Genomic DNA, 15,429 nt, shown 5'->3' with positions numbered 1-15,429 from the left:
CACCGGTCGGATTAACATGTTGGTTAAATATTGAAAGACCACAAGAGTTCATCTGGAAGAAACAGATTTGTAACTATGCTTAAATATCAGTGTAGAGTTTAATGAAATGACTTGAGTTAAGTATCCATCGAGACTTACCATAAGAGACTTATAGTTTACACCTTATAAGCAGCTTATCGAAGGGTTTGGTCTGTGTATTAAAGTAATACCTGATAAATAAAAGTCAGATAATGCAAGATTTATAAGCAAACTTGGGAACACAATCATGATATTTACACAAATTTACAACCTTTGTTTAGTTCTATTAATGCTATATAGTAAGCAGAATGAATAAATCATACAATTGCTTGTATTACATTTTTTTTTAAAGAAATGCAATGGCCAGCCCTCAAACAAAATCGAAAGCTTTTGAAAAAAAATGGTTTCAAATTCTTACAAAAACATTTACTTAGTAAGAAATTAACAAAAGAACAACAAGAAAACAATTCTTTCCTTTTTTTAATTTAACTTCAGTCATATTAAGAGATGCAATATTAGTATGAAACAACACTGAATAAATAATCGGTAGTGTCATTAAAGATCAAGTTAGGCAAGTTTAAAACAGTGGGATTGTACAAAAGTATGGCCTAATGTTAGGTTATAGTAATTATTTTTATTGGTATCCATATCAATATTGGGAATGAAACAATATCAGTTGAACACTTATAAAATCATAACTTAACATTATGTAAGGTTAACTGTCCTCACATACATTATTAGCTCATGCACGTTCCAGATGTTGTCAAACTTTTCAAATTTTTCAGCGACTTTGTGTTTCTTTTGGAGTTTAACTTTTTCCTTTTTGCTCATGAGAGATCCTGAAGTGATAAAACAATATAATTTTTGGTAATTTTTAATAATTCCATGAACAAATTGATTATAGCATTTGCACACGACAGCATTGTTTATTTCTTGTATCAGTTGGGCAGGGTGTATTGCCAGCCCTCTGATGAGCTCAGTTTAAGGGATATGGTTAGTATACCATTCCCCCCCCCTTTCATTATGTAGTATATGCTGTATGATATTATACGTCACTACTTTGTTCAAACTAACTTTTGACTCAGATTGTTTCCCAAGTGGAGGTTACTACTTCTATTAACAGGTTCAGTATTAACATCCCCCTCAATTTCAATTTCATAACTGACCATCATAACGTAAATCGACTAAAGCAAGTCTGATTTCACACGACCAAGTCGATGGGCTGTTAGTGTGTGGTTTCCGTTGCATACAGTTAACTCAATGGAAAAGACCCATTGACTTACTGTGTAAAAGTAATAAGATCATTTAATCAACGTTTTTGCGAAGGACGTATCTAGAACAATCTCAACAAGATTGATGTTTTTGATTAGATTTATGTTTTTGTTTAGATTTATGTTTTTGTTTAGATAGTAAATACACATGTCCGCTGAAACTCATGGAAAGTGAAAAGATTCCTAAATCAAGCAACCGCATTGCAAATGACGAATAAAATAAAATCCTCCCATAGTCCCCAAGATTTGTGGGTTATACTCAAATTGTAACTCAGTATGGAGGTAGAATGGAGACCTACTGTATTTTTGTGAGGTTAGGCTAGGGCCTAGCCTAAATGTAGGCTTAACGCTGTATGTGTGTACTGCACTAAAACAGGTTGCACAAAATAGGGAAACACAGTAATACTACTATTCTGAATGCACCGTCCAACCGAACAATCAGTTGTTTTATGTAGTGTCTGGAGGCGGGCAAGTTATAAACACTGCTGGTACCTAAATTTAGGTGCCAAATAGGTTTATTCATTGAGACACACTTGTCCAAATGATAAATCTGGTGCAAGTTATCTGCACCTTTTTGCTGCTCAAGTCATTTATTGTTATACCATGGGAATGTTGTTTGTCTGACAGGCTTAGCATTTATCCTCTTTGTTTCCCTGAATATTATAATAGTGAGGGAACCCTGGGCAGCTGGCACATGAGATGTGTTGTGCAATGCTTCATTTAGATGAGATAACCTATCCTATATGCATTGACAGACCTACTTGTTACAAGAGTGTTTTCAAGCAACTGATTTTTTTTTCTTCATTCAGAGACTGAAAGGAAGTTAAAGGCAATGGGAATTCCTTCAGCTGGTCATTATGAAGACAATGATGTGGAAGACATTCCAACACTGCCCTCTACAAGTTCAACCAAACTGATGGGTTCCAGCGACAATAACAACAGTGCTCCCCCTCCGCCTTACACATCTCTAAATGCCTCTTATCCAGAAACAAACACCAACCCTAGTTCTCATTCACTGATTCCACAGGAAACATTCCAAACTGAAACGGCACCATCTGGACAGGTGAGTAATATATGTGTTATCCATTGGTCAATTAAATAGATTAATTTGTACACATTGTTAACTTCTTTATGAAGTGTATTTATTCACTTGGGACCAAGTGGTGGATTTGTGAATTTTCTTTCATAAGAAATTGTTTTGAAACATGAAACTGGTCTTAATCAACTTAAAATCTGCTTAATGCAGTCTCATGCATCGAGAAAAGGAGTTTCTTTCCATCTGTGCTGTAAACTATGTCAGTGCATTCTTACAGTTTCTGAAGACAAAATCTTCAGACTGATTATTGATTTTATTGTTCCCTCTGAAATTAAGTATAACTGTAACCAGTTTATTGCAGTTGTTCCACATGGGACCAGGATGTTTTATCAAGAAACTGGATTTCCAAGGCGGTCGATTAACCCAGTTTTAGTTTCATTTGGTGGTGGTAGAAATATGGAGGATAGAAAATCAATGTTGAAATCTGAATCTGAAATTGGTTTCGGTGGAGGCAGGAAAACAGTACCGGATTATTCATTAACAATGGTTTAAATAATAAGAAAAACACTAAAAATAAATTAAATTTGCCATCTGCATTCCATTCATGAAATCAATGCATATCGCCATGCCCTGTCATAGTCAGCAGAAAATTAGAGGTTTAATGTCATTCAAGTTATTACAACACTATTATATATTAATTCCCACACAGCAGAATATTGCATACATTACACTGTAGCTGTGATGGTATGTTACCATCTGTATTGAACATCTCGTTACACACAGCTAGCTTGGCTGAGTGTTATTAAAGATGTACGAAATACAGTGGTGTTTAGTAATAGTGAATGTCTTCTGCATATTTGAATTTGGTTGATAGGTAACAATACTAGAAATTACTTAACTTAAATACGGAGAGGGGGAGGAATATGGATGTATCTGTAGAGTAAGCAAGAGTGGAAGAATGACACAAATTAAAACCATCTGTATAGACAAACATTAACCTTTAACCTTGAAAAGAATTATGTTGGATACTTTTGTTGAAATGTTGACCTACCTTTTGTTGAGCATCTGTACTGCCAGGGTGTTTAATATTCCCTTTAGTGGCCAAAATGTGAGATATTAAATTAAATTCATTGACTAAATAAGAGGAATGTTAGAAAAGCACTTTCATGGTGACTAAAAATTCATGATTTATACTTCATGAATATAATAATGATGAATGGTGGTGACACAATTCGTCATTGGTCTTAATTACTCAGTGGATTGTTATACAAAGAGATTGGTCTTAATAACTCAATGTATTGTTATACGTAGAGATTGTTTATGTTTGTCTTGTTTCTCATTATAGATGACTCTGATACCAGGTCCAGGGGCTATAGGTGGTCCCAATAACATGGATGATTTGGATGCCTATGTCCTGACCCCAGCACCCCAAGGAACTCCTGTCAGGTGCAGAATATCTAGAGACAAGAAAGGAGTCGATCGAAACATCTACCCAACATACTACTTACATATGGAGAGAGAAGATGGCAAGAAGGTAGCTACACAGTATACATAAGAGTCTGCTTGAGATTATCAAGCCAAACTTGTAAGGTTTCGAATTTGCTTTCCCTCTGGGAAGGAGACAACTGTTTTCTATATCAACCAGTTTTGCTAAACAAATTGTGATCATTCTGAACAAGTCAATATTTTGTTATTGGGTGAATTGTTAGGTATGATTCATCAACAGTCTCAGCCTGAAGGGAAACTGGTAATATTCTCTCATCTTTATGAAAACATTTCTCTCATCCTTATGTAATTATGCTCTTATCTTTATGTAACCATTTTCAAGTTAAAGTTATGTGTAAGTTTTACAATAAATTCCAAGTGAGAGTTGCTGTACAATCTACATGTGGCCTCTTGCAGAGGAAAACGAAAGGAAAAAGTACATATGTAAAAAATAAAAGTAAAATTTCACAAGAAAAGTTTCAGACACATTCTATGGGCCTGAATTTGTGGGCCCAATACTTTTGGGCAAAATTTTATAATACTATGTCACTAAATAGATTTTGTTAACATGATAACTGATTCCTGGTACCTTCCTTTATATTTACTGCCATCAGTAGATAATCCTCTTCATTGATTGTGCACAAGTTTATGAATATGTTTGGCTTACCATGGATATGTTTAGGCATCGTTACCAGTAAACGTTTTGGTTTTCTGGTTTGACAGACTTTCCTGTTGGCTGCAAGAAGGAGAAAGAAGAGTACCACGTCTAATTATTTACTGTCAACAGACCCAACTGATCTTTCTAGAGGAGGTGAAAATTTTGTTGGAAAGCTTAGGTGAGTGAAATAAATGAAAGTAAATCTCCTGAAGTGTGGTGACTGTTATTGCCTGGTATCTTATATTCTGCACATCCCTTAAATTTCTTAGATCAAAAGCTGTTATCAGAAGTTATTTTATCCTTTAAGAATGCAATTTTGCAGGGGGAAGAGAAGGCAGATAGGGTAAGAGGCAAATATGTTTGATGTCAAACCACCAACGACTCATCCTAACTCTTTAATTTTATATTCAAAATGCATTAATACGTGCAAAAACCAAGTAGAAAGTGTCACTTCCTACAGTAACTCATGCCATGTCATGACTACAGAGAGTGGAAAGAATGCTTACCTGCCTTTCACAGTTGAGGGGATGTGATAGTTATCTCAATCTATGGAAACTTTTAATGTGCAGTCAAAAGATGTTAAGATCATTCCCTGTGGTTTGCCGCTATTCATCATTCTGTAAAGTGTTGAAATGATGACATTCTGATGCAAATGTGATAGAATAGTCTGTTTCGAATGTTGAACTGACAAGGTTCTTAAGTGACCAATTTATCAATCAGCTACAAATTGTTGAAATGATGACTTTCAGAGATTAATGCATCGTTTTGTCGTTTTGAAATTATATTAAGTGATCAATCTATATTTTTGCTGCAGATTGTTAAATTTATGACATTTGATAACTAACCAGTTTTGTCATTTTGCAGCCAAAGGATGAATTTCTCACTTATAAGATTTAAGGAATTTGTCATTTGGTTGCAAGTTAGTTGTTAATGTATTAATTCAACCTTTAAACATTTTTGTAGAAAACTACTACTATTTTTAAAAAGATATCTTAACACTTTGACAGCACCGTAATGTTTCCATCCATATCATCTTGCTGTTATCAAGACAATTTATCAAGAAGATTTAGTTTGCATAATGTGTTCGTTCATTTTTTTTCATCACAGATCCAACTTTATGGGAACTCAGTTCACAATATTTGATAAAGGACTAGGCCCCCAGAAGCCTGGCAGCTTGTCTGATGGAAGCAATATACGCGAAGAACTAGCCGCTGTGTTATATGTACGTATTTGTATTTTCATATTTGTGATGTTATCTTTACTTTAAAGGAGAGATTTCATAGTGCTGTAGGCTTCTAATTAGGTCATTCCTTACATGTTGGTATAGAAGTTGTTTCATAAGTCGAGGTAACATTTCACTGCCTCAGGTTAATTCCAGTCATCGTTTAGTCCACAGTTGCCAAGGTGTAATTTGGATTAAATCTTTCACTTGAAAAACTCTGTTTCAAATGTAGTATCAGCATGGCAATTGTTATATTATAATCTTATAAAAATGAAGAGAAAATATTTGTATTTATTTGCAGGATACCAATGTGCTTGGGTTCAAAGGTCCCCGTAAAATGACTGTTGTAATCCCAGGCATGAGTATGGACCATCAGAGAGTAGCTGTCAGACCCAGAGATGTAAGTCCACAAGTTGTAGTTTGCTGTCTGCAAAATGTTGTGTAGACTATTAGCAAATGTTCAGGGCTTTTATTTTTTTGAACCCCAACACCATGCTCAGGTTTCAAGGTTCAGAACCCCTGCATAACCTCTCTCATGAAATAGTAGTTTTAATTTTGAATGTGTGGACAATTTATCAGTTTAACTTGTCATGTGGATTAAATGTGTAGGTAATGTGTGAAAAACCTGAGGACAACAACTTCCAAAAATGAAAAGTAAATTTCCCAAGGTTAGCATAATGTTCTTACATCAGTAAGGAACTACTAAGGTTGGGTTTAGGTATGCTGCAGTCTTTAAATGCCCTGTTATATCAATATATCAATATCACTAGTTGGCACCTTCATTTATGTTTACATTTCCCACTGGTTAATGTCAGCATAGATACATTCAGTGAATTGGTGTTTAGTTTGTGCACAGCAATATGCAGGTTTATCAATATGGTTAGTGTGAAATGCTATCAGTATTAAGATTTGTGTACATAAACTGATATGCTGCTTCATTTGCGTGTAACAATTTGACATGTTGCATATTGGCATAGCACTATGCTATTTCCTGTTAAGTATTCTGACAACCTTATGTTAGAGGTTTTAGTGCAAGAGCAGATGGGAGGGTGAAAGACTAAAGACGATATTGTATAGATCATTGTTTTCTCAAATTGAATTCCCATTCTTTCTTATGTTTTACTTGATAACTAATCCCTGTTTACCTTTAGGAGCATCAGTCTATCTTGGAGAGATTTAAAAGGAAAGACATGGAGGATTTACTGGATTTACATAACAAGACCCCGGTGTGGAATGACGGTAGGTTTATTAATACTAACATCAAAACCCTCAAGAGCAATATTGTTCTTGGTTACATTTCATCCAAATTTAACTTTTTTTAACATAATAGTATCTTTCTGCATATCAGTTAAACTTGTAAGATGCATATGTAAGGAAACACATGACAAATATTGAAATAACAGACACAAAGATATTACTATAGTAAGATGCTTTATCACACAGTACATATGTATTATCACAGCATGATAAGCAGCATATATGACCATGTTAACATAATAATAATAATAATAATAAATGGTACTTATAAGGCGCAAAATCTTCCGAAGAACTCAGAGCGCACAAGGACAAAAAGGACACACACGAAAGAAATCTACATTGCTGCAGACATGTCTTTTCACACATCACTTGTTGGGATTTCTTGATGTTGGTTGACTTCAACCTCAAGCTCTGTGACATCAGTTGGTGATCAAAGAATAATAAAGAATGGTAGGCCACATGTATGGTTACTGTAAAGGAATGTTTTCACCACCACCGGTACTGTTACAGGTTACTTGATGTTAGATAATAGATGTGATCAGATATCAGATAGTGCACTAATATAACTCTACACCTTCAATCAAATAGTTGATTAATGTAAGTACATAAACAAAACATTTATGATGAAGCTTAATGTATTGTTGGATTGTAATTAAATAGAGAGCTTGAAATGCCTTAAAATGTACCAGCCATATTCTGCTATGGCTGTTAGGTTAGTTTAAACAACCTTGTGAGGATTTATGCCACTAATAGCTTTCTTCTGCAAAAAGCACCTGGAATTGTTAGTTGAATGTAAAAAAATTAAATTGAAATGTGTTTTCCATGTTTATTGAACCCTGCTATAAACTGCCTTAAAAAAACAAGCATTAAATAACTTCATTTTATGAAACAGGCTAAAAACTGCCTATTGAAAACAAGCATAAAACATTTGATTTTTTGAACCCATCTAAAGACTGTCCATTGAATAGGAGCATATCCAAGAATGGTTTTCTGGTGTCAAAACAATATTTCAACATGATCTTGGTATTAGCCACACTCACCTCAGTATCTCTACTATTCCAAAGTAGCTACCATAAACATCAAAGATGGTATTATTTTGCATCTACTATGTTATAAATTTAAAAGAATAAAACTGTAAAGACAGATGGATGGAATTCCACTAATCCACTACTTTTCATAGTCTCACTGGCAGCCTTGTTATAAGTTAACTTTAACTGCAGTCCTTAGTATCCTAAGTAACATAGTAATAATAAGTACATTAAGCCCAAGTATTGCAGCCAATGGCTAGGGTATTGATTGATGCATTAGTACTTGTATAAACATTTATGGTGAAGCTTAATGTATTGTTTGGAATGTAAATTAAATAGAGAACTTACCTGATGTACCTAATGTACCAGCCACATGCTGCTATGGCTGTTAGGTGAGTTTAGACAACCTTGTGACAAAGTTGTGAGGATGTAACGTAAAAAAATAAACTTGAAATGTGTTTTCCATTTTCAAAAAGCATTCTGCTCATAGGTGAAATTTTGACAAAGCTACTACAGCACTGTATGAAATACTATGTACAAAGAGTTCAGACAGGTTTCTTATGTTGGTGGAAAATAATTTTGCCTATTATGTAGATTGTACAATTATTTCACATGTAAAACTGGTTAGTTGTTAAAATCTTTGTGTAATTAGGAAAATGGGGAAAGTTTTAAATACACCAGTGCACTGCTGGTTTCTTCTGGTGGAAAACATTTACACATTTATATACAACCTTTCTTTAATCTGTTGTTCTCTTAGATACTCAATCCTACGTGCTGAACTTTCATGGCAGAGTTACCCAAGCATCAGTCAAGAACTTTCAAGTTATTCATGACAATGATCGTAAGTACTGAAATTAAAATACAGATATCACATTCTTTTATGAGGTTACACGACACAGATTGGCAATTTTCAAAACACTTGTGTTGTGATATATCTGGCTTCTTTGTAGTCTTGTATTTAGAATAGTAATGTGGTTTACTTGTAAGAGGGCTTTGGTACTGCTAGCTATTATGAGTAAACTGAGTGAAATAACTGTGGCCATGGACATCACATGTACTGTAAATTATAGGAGATTGCTGTGACAGCACATGTTTTTGCAATTATTACACATGTTACCTGTAGAAAGAAACAAAGTGTTGGCCTATGCTAGAATTGCAGCACAAATATTATGTGGGGGATGTATTGCTCATTACAAAACTTCTGTAGACAGTGCTGTACTTTATCTTGAAGTTAACATAAGCATCTGAACTTAGCCATGGCTTGTGCTAATAGCTTGCAATGCAATGTGTTAGTCTCTAGGTTGTATTTATGGTTTCTTTATGGCATAGACCCTCACAACAACAAAATAAAAACTAAATACAATCAATTAAATCATCATCATTGTAAAACTGTTATTCCTCTACAGCTGAGTACATTATCATGCAGTTTGGTCGTGTGGCAGAAGACATCTTCACTATGGATTTCAGCTACCCTCTCTGTGCTGTACAGGCCATGGGTATCGCTCTTAGCAGCTTTGACAATAAACTAGCTTGTGAGTAACATTGTGCAGCAGCTGCATGGCAATCCGTCAGCCTTTCCTGTACAATGACAATAACATAATAAGATTGCCTTCACTGTCTTGGTGGTTATACATGACAAGGTATTGAATATTGTATGTGATTTATATGAGTTTAATCTGCACACCCTTACTTTTGCTGCCAGGAGGCACTGCTTATCTTTCACTTCTGTACAAAGAGAGGATAGTATTGTAATTATTATTCAAATGACTTCAATTTTATTCAAGTATATATGATCTTGAGTGGTGTCTGGTCCACGTCAGCACGATATGTATATATTTACACCATACCCACTGTGTGGACGGTACTCTATCTGTATTCAATCAGAGATTTTGTTTCAGGATTTGAAAAATGAATTTTATCTCCAACCATTTCTTTTTATTAAGATTAATTATTAGTCTCAAAGTTAAGGGCTTTATTTAAATTGAGATATGTCATGCATATAGTAGGACAAGAATTGTAGTGATTGGAGACTTGGGGGGGGGGGGGGTGGAGAGAAGCAGGGTGAAAGTTTATAATGGTTGCTACTGCTGTTGGATGATGGCATTCCTTATTTCTGTAACTTAGTAATATTGCCCTGATGAGCATTGTCTTTATTTTGCACATATCAGTGGTTTGTTACATTCCAATAACAAATATGTACTTCTTACTGAAAACTATTTTTGCATTTCCTGTTTTGTCGTAGGTTGTGATTATAAACAAATATTGCATTGAGTTAACGTCCTGTTGTTGTTGTTGAGATGAAATGATTTCACCTGCAATCATGTGGTGAATGGCTTTTATGAACTGTATATACTGCAAACATATTACCTGTTGTCATTTATAATGTAACTCAGTCTTTAAACCAAAACTTTTCATTTGTCATATCACTGGTATATTGTTTATTCATCTTTCTCGAAAAACTTGTATTGATTAGAACCAGCGATATAATCGTTATTACACTTTGTATTCACAGTGAAAGGCGTTAATGCTCTTTCAGACTAATTTTAAGTGGATAAACTCCCTAACAGAAGGGATGTTCTTGTGTTAATGTTACATTATATTTACAAAGTGTGGAGCATTAAAATGATCATTAATAGTGACTCCTTTATATAAATGTTGAACCCAGTGACAATCAAAACACTGCAAGCACAGGGAAAGTTATCCATCACCTATAGACATTTTATAACGCACACAGGTAACATTCTGTTATTAGGAACAAAAGAAGTCATTTGTAGCTCTACAAAGATGTTTATCAGTTTCTATTGATTTAGTTATTGCCTAAGTCATCACTCTCCCCAATATTTAGTTACCTCTATTTCAGTAGGTATGCCACCTATTTTAGTAACCTCTAATTCAAAAGGTACGCCAACTGTTTTAGTAACGTCTAATTCAGGAGGTAAGCCAACTGTTTAGTTACCTCTGGTACAAGAGGACCTCCAAATGGTTGGTGCAGTTTTCAAAATTGTGCAGATCATTTTTTCCCCTTCAATTTTATTGTTGTTTGAGAGTGGAACAGATTTTTGGATTCTTAACCTCTTTTCACAGTTTTACAAAACAAGGTTTTAGAAACCAAGGAAACCAACTATGCATGTGATGTGTGCAGAAACATTAATGTCCCATTTGATAATGATGTACCACCAAAACTATCTGATATGTTGTCAAGTCATTTAAGGAACAACTATGGACCTGGCTGTTATGTCAAGTTTTTGTGTTATGAATTGACACCTTGGATTATCAAGCATGATTGTTCCATGAAACTGCAGATTTGCTCTCTGATTTTGCCCTCAATTTGCTCTCTGCACCATTGTAAGATGTAATAAGTAAGAAAGGCACAAAGTTGACAATGAATCTAGCACATTTTTTTGTGTGAACATGTTCAGTGTTTTGACAGAGAAGTTTGAAACAAAATGTAAATTGTATAATGTGCTGAAGTCACTTTTTGAGTTGATTTGTCAAATTCTGAAAATCAGCATACCAGCTTGTTGATAAGATTACAATTAATCAAATCAGACATCCTCTTCCTTAATTGATTTTCACAAAAGCAACATTAATTAGTAAGAAGTCAAAGATTTATTCAATTTTGACATCATGTTTTGTGCACAGATAATTTATACATTAAAATAAATCACATACAAAGACCAATCAGAAGTTTACAAAATGTTACTGTCATAATTTGAAAAAAAAAATTTTGACAGAAGTTAAGGAGCTACTTTGTGATAGAATGTGAATAATATGATGATAGTGAAGGTATCGTTTAGTTTATAATGTAATGTATAATGGGGCTTTAATAGATGTAACTTTCATGGTAATTCTTCCTTTAGGAAGGATCTCTACAGTATAGTTCCTAGTTATTATTCAACACCTTGAAGCCATTATTAAGGCCAGTATTATCTTTAACCCTAATTAGTCTAACCAACAGTTTGGTTTTGTTAACTGTGTAGAATAGGTTTATATAACTACAGTTAAGTTGTACTTACGAAGTGATGTTATCAGAATATCAGCTGTTTAAATTTTTACCTCAACCATAAATGGTTTGTCTCAAAGTGTACCTTATGAAAGAACAACCATAGAATCTAATCTTTGTAAACTTCATAACAAACAGACACACACAAGAAACAGTCACATTACTAGGTACTACCAGCAATTTTCAAAGGGTATTGAGTTTGCTCTATATATGTCCACATTTTGTCCAGTTTTAGCTGAGATGATTTGGAATGTCACATGACTCCCTCTTTGTCCCCCAAGAAAGCATCGTACTGTGGTACTGATGTGGTGTTAATGTAATGTAAACAAAACACAAATCTTGTAAGCAAATATGTACTTGCAAAACTTAGTTACAGATCTGCCATAAATAAATAAAGTCATATACTCTTTATGATTGATGACAAATGTCTTAAATATTATTGCAAAGTTAATTTTGAATCTACTTTATCATCCTTGCAAACAATAAGTATTCTAGATTGAGTACAAGTACAGCAGCCCTTTACCAAATGACCACTTGTACCAACAATTTAATGTCTCATACAACTGTATTCTTTCTATAATGGACATCTAACCATAGGTATGCATCACCAGCCTCTCACCTTGAAGTTTACCTAACGCATAGACACTTATTTTGTATGTTTGTTTTTTCCTTTAAAATGACCCATATTATTGCAAGCTATATTATCTGTATTAACTAAGAATGTTTTAACTATTATCCGTCCTTGTCATTGTGACAACCTTTCACCTTGGAACAGTGCTGTTTAAAGCTGAAAGAATTAATTTATGTACAATTTGTATTATTTATATGTTTGTTGTGATATTAATTACTCACCTTGCCTCTTAATTTTTTGTTTAATGTGCTTGTATTCAAAATTGGTTTGATTTTAACTTTAATGAAATCCCTTAGAGATGGTCAGTTGTAGGAATGATGTGTATGGCTGTTTTCTCTATGCAATGATGACCACTGAAATGATTAGAACTAAATGGATATTCACATATTATTAACATACCTGTTACAGATGAATTTATTTTCACTGGTCACACACCAGTGTGTATTGTTAGGTACTGGCTTAGTGTAATCAAGTATGAACATCTACCATTTCATAATGTTAAGCTTTGTCATTGTTGTAACGTTAACCCGCAGTCTACTGGATATCCTTAGAAGTTAGAGATGTTTGGAAGACTAAAGACTTCACTGGTAGAAATAAGATTGAGACAGGAAATTATGTAGTTGCAGGTTACTTATATATTTACAATCTACTTCACTGTAGCATATCAAATGCTCTGTACTAAATATTTACAATATTAGGCAAATGACAAGTGATAGTTTCTGATTCTCAGCACACAATGGCATACTGGATTAAAACACCCAGTCCTTATATGCAACTGTGGGGGTCCCAAACACCTATGTTAGCTGTGATCTCCATATATGTTAGCTTTACTGTTTGTAATATATTAGCTTCTGTTAGCTGAACTATCTCCCATATGTTAGCATCTATGTTAGGATGTTAGCTATACTGCTGTACTAGGGAATAGGCAAGGTTAGCTATAGTGCTGTACTAGGGAATAGACAAGGTCGTGTGACCACAAACCAGTGCTTCTGCACTGAGCAGGACTTCCCTCATTAAAGATGACAATAATGAAAAATAAATTCCCAGAAAGCTAACAGTTGAAATGTGGTCAGATTCACTGACCAGATACACAGAACAACTAACTGACTGAGCATGACCATATTCACTAACCATGTAGCAGGCTAGAAAACAATAATAAAGCAAAGACAATAATTGAGCAATTACTCCAATTATAACATTATATTCATGGTGGCAGTAAACAGGAAGTGTTACAATGATGGAGATGTCATAGATGGAGATTTAAGTATTATCTCACTATCCATTAGTAATTGAATGATGATTTATCCATACTTTATCCAATTCCAGTTTTGATTGATGGAACTAGCATTAGCTTGACAGGTCAATCCTTTGTTTCTTTATCAAAAACTTTTGTGCAGCTATCAATTCGGTAATTTGAGGAAATGGTTCAAAATGTTCTTTTTTTAGGTTTTCCAGCAGTGTGTAAGTTATTGTTATTGACCTGTTTGGTTTAACTTACAAAAGGGTGACTTAGGTAGAATTGTAGTCTTGATGTATCATAGTTCAAGAAAAAGGTCAAAATAAAGTGCTAGTAATGTTTGAATAGCTGTTGAGGTTTTCAAGATATTAACCTTTAAACTATGCCAAAACTCTCGAGGGTAAATTGATGAGTCTGCTCCTGAGTGCAGGACTAAATGTTAATCTGTTGTTTTATAAATTCTAATAACTCATCCATGACATGCTCTGTGACTTCTTATAAACAACAAAGAATCCTTGTCATGTGTTGGCCTTTAACTAAGTTGTAATGTATTGTATTAAAACGTCATTTGCGGCCATAAGTCTATATGTTTACCATAGAGTTGTGCAGTGCATCAGAGAAACTACACTCGTGTAAATGGTCATTTCTAAAAAACTAAACTTATTTAATTAAGGCAACCTAGACTGATAGCAGTGTGTTTTATTGTCCTACAACATATCACATAGGTTTGCTGGTAATATCATCCTTTTAAGAGTACTTCTTGTAATGTTGAAGGGTAAAACAATCAATGTGTACATTAATTGTTTTATTTGAGATGTTTCTACATGACTTCATGGTTAATTCCTTGCTCATTTGTGATATGAAATTCTTGCTATAATCTTAAAACATTCTGTAGGGGCTTTCAAAAAGTAACTTTTTTTTCTTTTTTATTTCTATCCATTTGCTTCTCCTATTGGATATGAGAATGTATGTTATTACCAAATGTTGTTAACTATTAGACATTAAGGTAAGTTAGTAACAGTGAACTGTAATTTCAAGCCAACTGTGTCATGCCTACTAACCTACAGTATATCACCATATCAACCTTTGAACTTGTTGTGAGTTAAGTACCATGTAAATGGCCCTATCAGGGACTCATAGTAGCATAAACCCACTGTGAAGCTGTAGTTAATCGCTTGACCTGCAGGGAAGCTTCACATATTACTCAACCTTTAGGGAAGTTTATAATAGTATCCTTTAACACAGTTTATTAGTAGCAGATTTAACATGGTAAGTTATGCTGCAATTTGTAATTTTGTAATATTAAAACTGTTTCAAATTCATTCATTGACATGTTTTACTACTGAACATATCATAACTGGACCACAATAGGTCCATGGATTCACAGCAACATTACTGACAAGACAGAACTTGCTGGATATGTAGTAATGATATTGGTGTTCTAAGTTACACTCGTTGTTGTAGAATGAAATGTGCTTGGTGTCCTTTCATGTTTCAAATCATTTAAGAAGTCCTTTTCATTACTAATATTATTCCCCATTTTTTTTTTTTTTTTTTTTCTCAAAACCACTTTAAATATTTTC

At 34.0% G+C, this 15,429-nt stretch overlaps 1 protein-coding gene across 3 annotated transcripts in view; it reads left to right on the top strand.

Annotated features, from left to right (window-relative positions):
• Positions 1 to 15,404, top strand: part of LOC139967534 (tubby-related protein 3-like) — a 54,108-nt gene extending 38,704 nt beyond the window's left edge. The window contains exons 5-13 of one of the 3 annotated variants that reach the window (XR_011793026.1): positions 2,099 to 2,352; positions 3,671 to 3,859; positions 4,534 to 4,646; positions 5,576 to 5,690; positions 5,992 to 6,090; positions 6,842 to 6,929; positions 8,733 to 8,816; positions 9,382 to 13,497; positions 13,540 to 15,404. Coding sequence is in view for 1 of the 3 variants with exons in the window: in XM_071971440.1 (XP_071827541.1) it covers positions 2,099 to 2,352; positions 3,671 to 3,859; positions 4,534 to 4,646; positions 5,576 to 5,690; positions 5,992 to 6,090; positions 6,842 to 6,929; positions 8,733 to 8,816; positions 9,382 to 9,515 (1,076 nt within the window). In the remaining 2 variants the exon portion in view is untranslated. Of the gene's footprint in view, positions 1 to 2,098; positions 2,353 to 3,670; positions 3,860 to 4,533; positions 4,647 to 5,575; positions 5,691 to 5,991; positions 6,091 to 6,841; positions 6,930 to 8,732; positions 8,817 to 9,381 lie in introns of all 3 variants that reach the window. The other 2 variants (XR_011793025.1, XM_071971440.1) reach the window with 2 other exon arrangements.
• The last annotated feature ends 25 nt before the right edge of the window (positions 15,405 to 15,429 follow it).

The sequence above is a fragment of the Apostichopus japonicus genome, chromosome 1 (assembly GCF_037975245.1).
Source record: "Apostichopus japonicus isolate 1M-3 chromosome 1, ASM3797524v1, whole genome shotgun sequence".
NCBI lineage: Eukaryota > Metazoa > Echinodermata > Holothuroidea > Aspidochirotida > Stichopodidae > Apostichopus > Apostichopus japonicus.
This window is presented reverse-complemented; position numbering and strand designations above follow the sequence as displayed.